This window comes from Giraffa tippelskirchi, chromosome 8 (genome assembly GCF_054371585.1).
Source record: "Giraffa tippelskirchi isolate mGirTip1 chromosome 8, T2T-mGirTip1v1.2.pri, whole genome shotgun sequence".
Classification (NCBI taxonomy): Eukaryota; Metazoa; Chordata; class Mammalia; order Artiodactyla; family Giraffidae; genus Giraffa; species Giraffa tippelskirchi.
This window is the reverse complement of record NC_137282.1, coordinates 114,252,762-114,267,113: the sequence shown is the minus strand read 5'-3', so window position 1 is coordinate 114,267,113 and position 14,352 is coordinate 114,252,762. Positions and strand designations below refer to the sequence as shown.

Genomic DNA, 14,352 nt, shown 5'->3' with positions numbered 1-14,352 from the left:
AGCAACTGCCTGCCAATGCAGGGACCGTGGGTTCAGTCTCTGGCCCAGGAAGATTCCACATGCCACAGGGCAACTAAACCCATATGCCACAGCTAGTGAGCCCATGTGCTACAACTACTGAAGCCCATGCACCTGGAGCCTGTGCTCTGCAACAAGAGAAGCCACCGCAATGAGAAGCCTAGGCACTGCAACGAGGAGCAGCCCCTGACTCTTTACAACCAGAGAGAGCCTGCAGGCAGCAGCGAAGACCCAGCACAACCAAAAATAAAATTATTTTCTTTTACAGTCTATAAATAACAAATGCTGGAGAGGGTATTGAGAAAAGGGAACCCTCCTACACTGCTGACGGGAATGTAAGTTGGTGCAGCCACTGTGGAACAAAGTATGATAGGTTCCTCAGAAAATTAAAGTTACCATACGATATAGCAATCCCACTCCTAGGCGTATATCCCTACCAAACTATAATTCAGAAAGTTACATGCGCCCCTATGTTCACAGCAGCGCTATTCGCAACAGCCAAGACATGGAAACAACCTAGATGTCCACTGACAGATGAGTGGATAGAGAAGATGTGGCAGACACATACAACAGACTGCCACTCACCCATATAAAGGAACAAAAGGCCACTTCCGGCAACACGGATGAACCTGGAGATTACACTCAGCGAAGTAACTCACAAAGAAAAAGACAAACACCGTACGAAGACACTTCTACGAGGAATCTACAACATGACATACACGAACCTGTCTGTGGAACAGGACCAGACACATACAGAGAAAGCAGACGTGAGGCTGCCACGGGGGACGGGGTGTGGGAGGGGCGGACTGGGAGTGTGGAGTGAGCACAGGCAAACCATCACAGCAGAATGGACGAACAAGGGCCTACTGGAGAGCACAGGGAACCGTAATCAACATCCTGGGACAAACCATAACGGAAGAAGAGTCTGAAAAAAAATGTGTGTGCGTGTGTGTGTATAACTGAATCACTCTGTATGGCAGAAATTAACATATTGTAAATCAACTATACTTCAATAAAAAATAAATTAATAAAAAGAATAAATATGACTATATTATAAAAGTAAAAATTTCTAAGCATTATCAACAAAACTGAAAGGCAAAAGTCAGGGGAAAACATCTGCAATAAATGACAAGAGTTACTATATTTAATATGTAAAGAGTTCCTACAACTCAGATTTTTTTTAAAAGTCATTTTAGAAAAATATAAAGTAGGTATGAAGAGATAACTCATAGAAGACAAGTAGAAATGGCCAGTAAATACATATGTATTTTAACATTTTCATTCACAGGAATGGCAAAAAAAATACAAAATTAAACTATCCAGTGCCAGCAAAGACATATAAAAAGGGAATCTCTCATCCACTGCTTTTAGGAGTGGAAAATGACCCAACTTGTCAAAAGTACAACTTAGTAACCTAAAGTGTTTCAATGTGCACACTCCTTCACTTAGGGAAATAATCAAAGAAGTATACAAAGACTTAGCTACAATGACGTTCTGCCTAACAAGGATGTCTCCAAAACTGGAAAAAGTCTTGACAAAGAGGGAGTGTTTCTTAAAATCAGCAATATGTCGATTAAATGGAATATGATGCAGTGATTTAAAATGATGGTATAAAGTTTTAATTCACCATGTTACTATTTGTCATTTTTTTATTATTAGTTTAAATTTGAACAAGTATAGGTTATTTTTAATAATATTTTAAAAGTAAACCTTAAATATTTTTAAATGATATCCAGAGCTTATAGAAATAAACTAGATTATAAAGTGGTCCACCCTCCATGGAAACAATTTAGCCACTTCTAGCAAAATAAATCACTGTTTATTTTGTGACAGATCACTGAGTTATAATCAACAGTTAAGATTTCTATATTTATATACAATGTATTGTAATTCAGAAAAAAAAAACTGTACTCCTCTCAAATCTACCGATGATAAAAGTTGGTGAAACTGCCACTGGTAAAAGAGTTAGGCTTTACAAAATCTGGAGACATGTCTATAATATGATGATAAGTAAATAAAGGAGACTGTACTGTGGTTTTTCTACAGTGAGCCCATTTTCCCTATTTTAAAAAAATTAGAAAATCCCTATAATTGTAGAGTTACAAATCCTATGAATGAAAAAACTGAAATATGCAATGCTAGACAACATTAACTGTTAACATTTGTTGGGGGGATGGATAGGAAAGAGTATTACTTTTCTGAAAATGGACCATTTAATAGTAAAACACTGATATTCTTTGACCAAGCAATTGTACTTCTAGGAATTTATTCTACATACATAATTATGCAAAGCTAATGATATACATTCATTCAAATAAAGTGCCATGATAGAAAAAAATTGAGCCCCAAAGTTCCTTTAATAGGGAACTGGATATATATTTTAATAGGGAACTGGATATATATTTTAATAGGGAACTGGATATATATTTTAATAGGGAACTGGATATATATTTTAATAGGGAACTGGATATATATTTTAATAGGGAACTGGATATATATTTTAATAGGGAACTGGATATATATTTTTTAAATGATAAAGCCAACATGATGAAATATTTCTGTGTCTGTTAAAAAGAACAGGGTTCACATGGTCTTATATGCTGATATGGAAAGATGGGCAATGTATCTTACTATTTTGAAAAAGCTATTAGCTGAAAAGTAATATGTATAATATGGTCATATTTGTAGTTTTTTAAGCTTCTATCTAAAGGATAACAGGGGAAACTCCTAAGTAACACTTTGGGAAGTGAGGCCTGGGTTCAAAGGAAACACATGTCTTTTGTAACTTTCTATATTAGTTGTACTATTTTTAATTCTTTGAACCTTTTTTATGATTCCTTTTTTTTGCTAACATAAAACAGTGATTTGTCATGCTCCTTCTTTTTTTAAAGCTATCTTAGATTTGTTTAAAAATGCTCCAGAAAAAACAAAGTTCAAGAAAGAGAAAGTTGGACTAAGAATAGCTTCATTTTGAAAACTGTTTGCAGTTGAGTTGAAAGGGTCTCTTTACTTTTGTGTGTTTGGAAAGTTCCACAGAATTTTTCACATAAAATCTTGCTACGAGTCTTGCTATCTAATACAGCTAAATCCAGAGCTATTCCAGGTGAGTAAAAGTGTGAGTGGCATTATGCTAAGCCCTCTTTCATCCTTCTCGTGATTCCAAAGTCACACTGTGGGGTTCCATAGGACATTAAAACCTCACTCTTATAATCATTTTCATCACCACAATAATGAAGAGAACATGCACAATTTGATGAGTTCTTTCCTGCCCAACAGGCAGGAGGAAGAGAAACCTTAAAACAGCAACAAATGTTCTCTCTGGGTGGTGAGGTTACCAATAGATTTTTTTTTTAAAATAAACTATACTTAGTAAATTTTCTTATAAAGAGAAAAAAAAGTTTTTTAATGTTCATAAAATACTACACTCTACCATTGAAAGGTTATTTCAAGCCTTCCCATTACTGGCCCTAGAGTTCAACAGAATAATGAACAAGAAATCATAAATCCCCAACACTTACTAGAAAAAAAGACAAAGACATCGACTTGGAACAGCCATGTCTGACCTAAGGAGACACCCCTTAACTAAACAAGAACCCCTGACCGCAGGGGCCATATCATATACCCAATCTTTCATCTTACTCTAATCCTGCCCTGGACTCGGAGACTGTCAGGCCGGACTTCCTCTTCTTAAACACGGAACCAGGGGCAAGCAATGAAAGAAATGAATTCTCATTCCCCCAACGGCCAGCCAATGGTAGGGTGTAGATGCTATCTCCCTCTACTTCATAAAACCGTGTAGGCAGATCCAACCATCTCCATGCAAAGGATGAGGAAATGGAGGGTCAGGAGAATAAGAAACTTGACCAGCGAGCATCACATAGCTACTAAGCATCAGACAGAAGACCAGAATTGAGGCTTGTCTGCTCCAGAACCGCGATTCTTTCTACCAAGCTATCTCCCTTCTCTAAAAAATATTCGCTTATGGTAGCTGTAAGTTCCAACTGCAGTGTTCTCAAATCAGTGTGGATCACTATACTTAGTGAATGGGAAAGAAACAAAAAAAGCAGCTGTCAAAAAGTTCTATTAATTGCTGCACAGCACTATCCACAATGGGGCTTCCCTGGTGGCTCAGTGGTAAAGAATTCACCTGCCAATGCAGCAGATGTGGGTTCAATCCCTGGGTTGGGAAGATCCCCTGGGATAGGAAATGGCAACCCACTCCAGTATTCTTCCCTGGGAAATTCCATGGACAGAGAAGCCTGGCAGGCTACAGTCCATGGGGTTGCAAAAGAGTCGGACGCCACTTAGTGACTAAACAACAACTATCCAAATGGAACTAGGAGAGAGGCTAGCTCAGAAAGGCTCAGCTTGGTAAGGGGAATGTAATTTCCTCCCTCCAGAGAGATTTGGCAGGTTTTTCTTTTTTTATTTTCAAATAATGACTAAATAAGCCACACACCGGATATCTCAGTAGCAAAGTTTTCACAAACAAAACTAAAATGGAAAACTCTAGAAATAGCAGCATTCCAGTGTGGAGGAAAGAAAATCAATTTTGGAATCACACAAATCTTGGATTTAAATGCTAGCTCTACCACTTCACAAATTAACTTGAGTCCAATCATACATATCACCTCTGAGACCCCGTTTCTACATCTGAAAAAATGAGACTAATGATACCTACCTCATAGGGTTGTCACAAAGCTAATCTATATGAAGCCCTGAGTACAACTGGTAGTGAGTGGGTTTTTTTTTCAAAACAGTTTTATTGAGGTAAATGAATGGTTTTTATTTTTTTAAGTCTTTACTATTCCTTTTCCTGTCTCACAGACGGCAGAAACTAGAGGAATACATTATGCCTAAAGGCAACTACAGTACTAACTTTACTCCTGCTTTTCCAAAGGTGCGGTGATTCAGCCAACAGACAGGCCAGCTGCTCAAGCTGCAACTGCTCCTTGGTGCGTGTGGTCATCCTAAGGGGGCCCTTTCACGCCATCCCAGAGCTCTAGCACAGTCAACCAGGCTCTTCGGGCAGCCTGTTCCTGCTTTTCTAGGGCCTTCTTAAAATGGGCTTGCTGACAATATGGATGCAGAAGTCACCTTTGTGACAAAAATAAGATGTAGCTTATAAGCAATAGGCATTCTTTGAAAAAGCCCCTATTCAAATTAAGTCACTAACTTTTAGTACTTGGTTTGGATACTGGAGGTAGACAATTAAAATAATATATAAAACCAATGAACAGAGAGAAAGGAAGTTGTCCAAGTTCATTTATATATGTTTCCTTTCCTTTCACAAATGGAACAAAATAGAATGATCAGGTAACTCCAATCAGCTGAGTACATATTTCACTTTACTGTGCTGCATATTCTTCCATAAACTAAAGAAAATAAAAATCTAAATAAACAAAATTCCCCAATACACCTCTGAAGACACTATTTGTGCCATTAACATTTCAGTGAATATCACTCAATATTTCACCTTATTTTAAGGTCTATTCAAGGCAATGTTTATATTTTTTCTCTTAAATGATTTTCACTGGGAGAGATGAGTCAAAGAATTAACTTATCTGGGTTTCCATTTTCAAGGTAGAAACCGTATTTGCTCCAACTCAACCCAACTCCAGAGAATTCTCAATACTGCTACTACTAAAATATACTGAATAATGCCTTCCATTGGTCAATTACTTCTAACCGAATGCAATAAAAATAATCTGCACTTCCAGATGTCATTAACACCTACAATTCTTCGCCTGCTTAAATTTCTGGATAAAAGCTGGATCAATCCACTAAAAAGCAACTGTAACATTCAAGTAAGCATTTTCAGAAAAACAGAAGACAAAGATGTGCACACTATTACTGTAATGCAAACACCCGATATTTAGCACCAAGGGGAGCACATGCAGTAACCCCAGTCTGCTATTTCAAAACCGTTTTTGTTAAAGTTACATCATATGCAGAGACATTGCTTTTCCAGCAGTAAATATGCATTATACTGGAGCATCACTGAAACACCCAATCCCTGGACCCTAAGAGTCCTAACTCTTTTCATACAGACTCTAAGACAACTGGATCTTATACTGACTTCACCCTCAAGTTAACTGGTTTTTTCTAAAGAAAGCAATCTGAATCAATAACCACACCAACACAGCTCAGAATGTTCACAATCCCAATATGAAGGAAATTTTCCCCCTTTCTGGCTCCCCAACTCCATTTAAAGACTGTAAACATGAATAGAAAGATTACCTCAAGAACAGTAAAGTAAACCCATACCATCAATAAGATCGCTCTCTAAATCATTTCCTAGTTCTACAGTGTTTTCCTAAAACAGGGCAGTCGCAACAGGATGCCAGGAATTCAATACTGCTTTTTAAAGATATATCAAACTGTCTGGAACATACAGTGATGAAAGCTGAATACTGCTACTGAAACCATACTAAATTAAACACATGCTTTCTCTAAACAGAGCTTCCCCAATAAAGTCACAATGTTTTCTGCCTTGACTCTGTTAGAATCCATCCCAACATGTGAGGTCAGTCCAGCTGCACACCTGCTAATAGCTTTTATTGGAGCAACCCCTCCCACACCCCCAAAGAGTTTTATCTGTGGAATTCTCTGCCAGCCTCAGCCTGGAAAACTGGGTGGACCCTAAGGACAGGTGTCAGATCTGGTCTTTGGGAGGTGGCCCAAACTGACAGTTATTGCCAGCATAAAGCTGTGATCTTTATAAACTTCAATTTGAGGCTTTATACTGTTAGTGATTCCCTCTCTACTCCTTTGTGGAAGGAGGGAGAGAAAGCAAGCCAAAACGATGAGTTTCAAAATAGAAAAATCACCACTTTAATTATGAAACCCTCCCAACTCAAGAAAGAATTGTTAAAAGTAGCCAAATGGAAAATGTCAAGGTTTTAGGGGTACATGCACAACTATTAAACATGAGAATCACAGATTCAAGGTGGGGGCTGGGGGGATAAAAAGCAGGCGCAGAAAAAGAGGAGCAGAATAGGGCCCAGCCAAAGACCCATTTGCTCAGAAGGGCCCCTCTTGGTGTGAACTCCTCCATGTAGGGCACCCAGGCTGGAGGAAAGCAGAGGGTTACACAGAACATTTAGCAGACTTAACATTGGATTAAACACACTACTGCAAGTTTCAACAAATGTTCATGGTATACGTAAAAAACACATTTACAACAAGAAAGAAGAGAGGCACCTGGAGACATCTGACACTGGGCATGCTCTGCAGGCAACTCAGTGCGCACATGCTCTCTACCAGGTTGGCGCAGCCTAGCCACAAAGACCTTGGCACAGAACACTGCAGGATGACAAAAAGGAAGGAAGAGAAGAAGCAGTTAGAGGCCGCAACAAATCACTCCTTCACACAGGCAACTTGAATGTTAGTCGGGCAGGGGGTGCACCCATGGCAGCTTGGAGGTCAGGGGTCCAGCAAAACTTAGGCAAACCTGGGAGAGGGCCCACTTTCTGTCCTACGGAAAGGAGGTTTCTGCTGCCAACCACTAACTCCTCAGGGTACAGTGAACAGAATCAAGAGGGAGAGAAAGAATGTTTCAGTGGAAACCCATTAAAGGGAACTGTAAAGGTTGAGGGCAAAACAAGATTAGTGGTGAGACTATGACTCTAACATCATGTGCTTAGTAGCTCTGTCGTTGTCTATCTCTTTGTGACCCCATGGACTGCAGCCCGCCAGGCTCCTTTGTCCATGGAATTCTATAGGCAAGAATACTGGAGTGGGTTGCCATGCCCTCCTCCAGGGGATCTTCCCCACCCAGGGATCGAACCCATGTCTCCAGCATTGCAGGTAGGTTCTTTACCATCTGAGCCACCAGGGAAGCCCCAGTGGTTTTTGGTCTCTGTCGTATAATTACAATTGCCATCATTACATTACCTACTATGGGGCCTGGCACTTTAAACGTGTTCTCTAATTACCACACCACAGTGTCAAGAAACTGAGGTTCAAAGGTAAGTCATTTGCACACAGACAAACAGCAAAGGAGGGGAAAGTCAGAATTTCAAACTTTGGTTGCTGCTATTAAAACCCACATTCATTCCACAAGACTATGATGCCTCTATTATAAAAACTTTGATCACCTGAAATTTTATCATCTGGGTACAGTTTTTGCACTTCCCTAAATAAAATTACAGGAGACCTAGAGACACAAGGCAAAAAGAACAAGAAAGATGAGCAATAGATTGATAGATAAAGGAAACAAAAGAGCTGATAAAAACACATCTGATTTTGAGTGTCACCCAGATCTCTGCCTTCCCAAAGGAAAAAAAAAAAAAACTTTAGAATAATCATGACGTTCATTTTGGACTTTATTTACAATGTTCATTTAACACAAGTAAGAATTAAAAGCTTATTTCATTTACCGATTCCCATTATTCTTTAAGAGCTTGATTGTTTTAAGGGAATTAGAAAAAAAGTAAAATATAAACAAATATAGCTAGTATTTTCAAACCATTAGATTATTTGTGGTATTCAACAAGTACTTTTTCAAACCTAAGGTCAATTAATTTACTCTGGCAAAATGAATAATCAAAAAAAAAAACACAAAACCCGAAGGTGGGTGTTTGGGTTCAACCAAAATACTCCAGAAGTCTCAGACCCAACCTCATAGACTTGTTTATTCCAGCTATAATTAGGGTGGTTAAATATACCCACTTTCCTGGGACAGTCCAAGTTTACACTGGTCTCAGCATAACTTTCACTCTCAAAAGTGTTCTGGATTGGGAGGTAAATTCTATGGTTACCTCAACTACAATATAAACAAAGACTACTATGCTTGAATTCAGGTAAGCCTGGGTTCCTTCCTATCCACCATCTGTACTTTCTAGTTAAATCCCACCTATAATGTAATGGAGTATTGAGATTATTTGGAAAAAGCATTTAAAGAATACGAAACCAGTGAACTCAAATGGAATAAAAAACTGAGCAGGTTTTTGGTAATGAAGAAAATACCATGTATTTCCAATAGTATGCTTCCATTTCAAAGCTTCCCATAGCCAATATGGTAGAATTATATCACTGATACTCCAGGTATACATACGTCATCACCCCAACACTTTGAAAGTGTCATAAAAGAGGCTGAACAAATGTTTGGATAATATAATGACAACAGCTACCATTTATCAACCTCTTGTTATATGCCAGACAGCTGACATAGTAAAAACCCTCACAAAAACCCTTGTAAGACAAGTATGATTCCATTTTACAGATGAGGAAACCAAAGATCAGGAAAGCAGAGCTTGATTTGTTTAAACAGCAACTTATTGAAGGTGCAAGAAAACAAGGGCTAATTGATGACAGAACTAGGACAAGAAGTTAATTCTGTCTGACTCTAAGCAAACATGTTTTCTTTCCACTACAACAAACTCTGTATCCAGAGATACCTAGCAAAACATTTAGAGCACAGAAAATGCCCAAACACATTACATATGTATATACACGAAGATTACATAGATTATTTAATTTAAATGTCCAACATCCTCATAGTTCAATTTAAGTTCCCTTTTTGGAATCTCTGTAATTATCCAAATCACAGAATCACTCAGACCTGAGAACAGACTTCAAGGATTACACTTGTATTCAGCAACTAATACCAAATTAACACTAAAACTTATCTGCAAAACAATTTTCATTGATTCAGTAAAAACAGGTTCCTGCTGCAGAGTTTAGTATGTATTTACCTCAAAGGGTAAAAACCATGAAGGCATAAGGTAATGTATTCTGATTAGGTTCTGCTAATAACCTGAGATCCAAAACTCAAAAAAAAAAAAGAGAGAGAGAGAGAGACCAATTTTCACATTCACTAAATCAAAGAATCATGGATTGTGAGAACTGGACCAATTAGTTCAAACTCCCCCCCCTGCCTTCAGAAGTGAAGAAACTAAAGCCCAAAGAAGAAAAGTAGTGAGTAGTTTCCTAATCATCTAATGACCTAATTAATACTTGTAAAAATATGGAAAACAACATAAAATAAACCTGAGAACCTAATTTCAAAATATTAAATATTTACTACAGGTATTTTTTAAAGCTTGATATTGAACTTGTATATTCAGAAAAAGATTTTTAAAGACAGTCCAGTTTCTAAGAACTTATCTTTATGGAAGATATTCTGGGCTAAAGAGAGTGATGCCAGTATTTATAACAAATATTAGAACTGCCCTACTTTCACAGTCAATTACCTTGGAGCTAAATAACCAACCACAGCGCTGAAAAACAGATTTTACTCAACAGAAAAACACTCTAGGAAATACATCCATCTTTTAATAAAGACACCTATGCCTGCTAGTCTAAATAAGGCTACTCTTAAGGCTAACGGTCCAAGAGGACATTGATCTATTTGTAAAGCATGGCTAAACATAAAAGTTCCATATTTATCAACCTAAGAGCATTAAAATGCAGCTTTGACCACAGTAGTAACTGATTCTTGAAGCTGCTGATTTTAAATTGAGGGACCTGGTTGAAAATTCATGTTGACTATTGTGGAATAACTTATTATTCATCATTCTTTCACTGAATAATGCAAAGATCTCTTCATTTGAGCTTCGTAGAGGCACAATGCACACTACTATTTCTCTTTTTTTTTTCTTTTTGTTAAAAAGCTAACAGTGGTCTATCTTTAAACTTCTGGAACACTATCTCATTGTTAAAATATGTCTGAAGAACTTATCCTGATACCATGGGTATTTATCAATTTGAAGAAACACTTATTGCCCTACTTATTAAGCTAACAACAATACAAACTAAGCCTCTTTCCTCTTGAGATTTCAGCCTGGAGCTCAAGAGAAGCACAGTGGGATCACAATGAAGATGCTTAAGGGGTACAAAACCCCTAAGAAATGTTTGTTTTAATTTTCACATTTAGCAACCAATATTCTAATTTAGGTTTGTCCACAAAGAACAGGAACTAATTCACATGGGGTTCTAATAGTAAGAGCAAATAACCAATTGGATTGATTTATATTTATATGTTGTATAGCCAAAGAAAATAACATTACTCAAGGAAACTGATAGTGTTTATGAATTTTGTCATACACACTGTATAATCAAAAACCAAAATCAGGGCCACCATGCTGAGAGACACTGTAATTCTGTAAGGACAAAAAGAATAATAGCTTTTGGCATTTTTCAAAAGCAAAGTTATTAACAGAGGTAGGAGAGAAATGTCCTAGGCTCTCTTCCTATTGCCATAGGAACCACAAATCAAAAGGGAAAAGTGGCTGCAGGCACCTTGCCTCCGATTGGCTGGCTTTTAGAAGAACTCACAAAAGCTAACTTTGGTCTGTGTCTAGATAGAATTGTTTTTGAATATCTTGCCCTGATTCCTTCTCAAAGAGGCAATTCTTGTACAAGCTACTCAAAGAGGTATTTTATGTTAATTGTCTCTCTGATGTCAGTCTGATTTAGAAATATGCCCTATTGTAGGTTTTCCATAAATCTCTCCAATTTTTTTCTTCAAACTACTTTCCACAGAACCATTACCCACCTCTTCTATCTCTTATTATCGCACTTGAGATAACCAAGTTGAGGCGCTTAAATTCTACTCCATTTAACAAAAAACTTATCTGAACTCATATCTGCAGACAGTAACACAATTAAGACCTTCTCTCTCCTCTGGGAACTCACAGGAGGGAATTTGGAGAATATGCCATGTAAATACAACACACACACATACACACACACACACACGCGCACAAATACAAACCGTCTTAACACACCCAAAGGAAGAAGACGCCTGAAATAACCATAAAGGATGAGTAGGAGGCCGCCAAGGAAAAAAAAAAGAGAAATGGATATCCCAGGCAGAATACATAGCATAAGCAAAGCCGAAGAGCTAAGAAATGACAGTCCTATGCAAGCAACTGCAATTAATCTAACATGACTAAAGTTTCTAAGTGTGAGCTGAAGAAAGCTTAGAGGTAGAGAAGGGCCAAATCACAGCGGTCTCCCCATACCTTTCTATCGAATCTGAGACTTCATCCTGTAGGACAACAGCTCTTACACTGTGTGCTACAGCTCACCAGTTAACAGCCAATCCTTCCCAGGTGTGTGGTCCAACTTTTTTTTTTAATCAACAGTGACTTAGGGGTAAAGAATCCGCTTGCCAATGCAGGAGATGAAGGATACTAGAGTTCGATCTCTGGCTGGGGAAGATCCCCTAGAGAAGGGAATGGTAACCCACCCACTCCAGTATTCTTACCTGGAAAATCCCATGGACAGAGGAGCCCAGAGGGTCACAGTCCATAGGGTCACAAGAGGTGGACATGACTGAGCACGCACAAGATTTTATTTTTCTGCAACTCAGTATGCATACTGCTTCAACAATATGTGTCAGAGGAATAGAAGCACGTCATGCAACACACTGGCAAGGGTTGGGTAAGGTTCTTAGGCTAAAAGGTAGGAGATGAAGTATAATATCAAGTCAACGCCAAGCCAATTCAGGCAAGCATCAAAGAAAGATGCTGTTTTCTAGAATATGTGGGGAACATTTTCCGCATGCAAGAAAAGAGAGCAAAGAAGTCTGCTCAAGAGTAACCCAATGATAAAGATATACCCATTTGAATGCAGAGTTCCAAAGAATAGCAAGGAGAGATAAGAAAGCCTTCCTTTCTCAGTGAACAATGCAAAGAAACAGAGTAAAATAATAGAATGGGAAAGACTAGAGATCTCTTCAAGAAAATTAGAGATACTAAGAGAACATTTCATGCAAAGATGGGCACAATAAAGGACAGAAATGGTATGGACCTAACAGAAGCAGAAGGTATTAAGAAGAGGTGGTAAGAATACACAGAAGAACTGTACAAAACAGATCTTCACGACCCAGATAATCACGATGGTGTGATCACTCACCTAGAGCCAGACATCCTGGAAAGCGAAGTCAGTTGGCCTTAGAAAGCATCACTACAAACAAAGCTAGTGGAGGTGATGGAATTCCAGTTGAACTAGTTCAAATCCTAAAAGATAATGTTGTTAAAGTGCTACACTCAATATGCCAGCACATTTGGAAAACTCAGCAGTGGCCACAGGACTGGAAAAGGTCAGTTTTCATTCCAATCCCAAAGGAAGGCAATGCCAAAGAATGTTCAAACTACCGCACAGTTGCACTCATCTCACACACTAGCAAAGTAATGATTAAAATTCTCCAAGCAAGGCTTCAACAGTACATGAACCGTGAACTTCCAGATGTTCAAGCTGGATTTAGAAAAGGCAGAGGAACTAGAGATCAAATTGCCAACATCCACTGGATCACTGATAAAGCAAGAGAGTCCCAGAAAAACATCTATTTCTGCTTTATTGATTATGCCAAAGCCTTTGACTGTGTGGATCACAATAAACTGGGGAAAATTCTGAAAGAGATGGGAATACCAGACCACCTGACCTGCCTCTTGAGAAACCTGTATGCAGGTCAGGGAGCAACAGTTAGAACTGGACATGGAACAACAGACTGGTTCTAAATCAGGAAAGGAGTACGTCAAGCCTGTATATTGTCACCCTGCTTATTTAACTTCTATGCAGAGTACATCATGCAAAATGCTGGGCTGGATGAAGCACAAGCTGGAATCAAGATTGCCGGGAGAAACATCAATAACCTCAGATATGCAGATGACACCACCCTTACAGCAGAAAGTGAAGAAGAACTAAAGAGCCTCTTGATGAAAGTGAAAGAGGAGACCGAAAAAGTTGGCTTAAAACTCAACATTCAGAAAACTAAGATCATGGCATCTGGTCCCATCACTTCATGGCAAATAGATGGGGAAACAGTGGAAACAGTGACAGACTTTATTTTCTTGGGCTCCAAAATAGCGACTGCCCCCATGATATTAAAAGACACTTGCTCCTTGGAAAAAAAGCTATGACCAACCTAGACAGCATATTAAAAAGCAGAGACATTACTTTGCAACAAAGATCTGTCTAGTCAAAGCTATGGTTTTTCCAGTAGTCATGTATGGATGTGAGAGTTGGACCATAAAGAAAGATGAGCGCCAAAGAATTGATGCTTTTGAACTGTGGTGCTGGAGAAGACTCTTGAGAGTCTCTTGGACGGCAAGGAGATCTAACTAGTCAATCCTAAAGGAAATGAGTCTTGAATATTCATTGGAAGGACTGATGCTGAAGGTAAAACTCCAATACTTTGGCCACTTGATGCGAAGAACTGACTCGTTGGAAAAGACCCTGATGCTGGGAAAGATTGAGGGCAGGAGAAGGAGACAACAGAGGATGAGATGGTTGAATGGCATCACTGACTTGATGGACATGAGTATGAGTAAGCTCTGGGAGTTGGTGATAGTCAGGGAAGCCTGGCATGCTGCAGTCCATGGG

The 14,352-nt window shown here is 38.6% G+C and overlaps 1 protein-coding gene across 32 annotated transcripts in view; it reads right to left on the bottom strand.

Moving 5' to 3' along the window:
- FBXW11 (F-box and WD repeat domain containing 11) overlaps positions 1–14,352 on the bottom strand; it is a 188,193-nt gene that overhangs the window by 140,211 nt on the left and 33,630 nt on the right. For 12 of the 32 annotated variants that reach the window (XM_081520752.1, XM_081520721.1, XM_081520736.1 and 9 more), the window contains one exon: positions 7,222–7,323. The exons of 15 other annotated variants lie outside the window; for them this stretch is intronic. In XM_081520752.1, the coding sequence (XP_081376878.1) occupies positions 7,222–7,272 (51 nt within the window). In that variant the 5' untranslated portion in view covers positions 7,273–7,323. Of the gene's footprint in view, positions 1–7,221; positions 7,324–8,117; positions 8,177–8,691; positions 8,760–14,352 lie in introns of those variants that run through there. 5 more of the 32 variants (XM_081520727.1, XM_081520722.1, XM_081520728.1 and 2 more) reach the window with 3 other exon arrangements.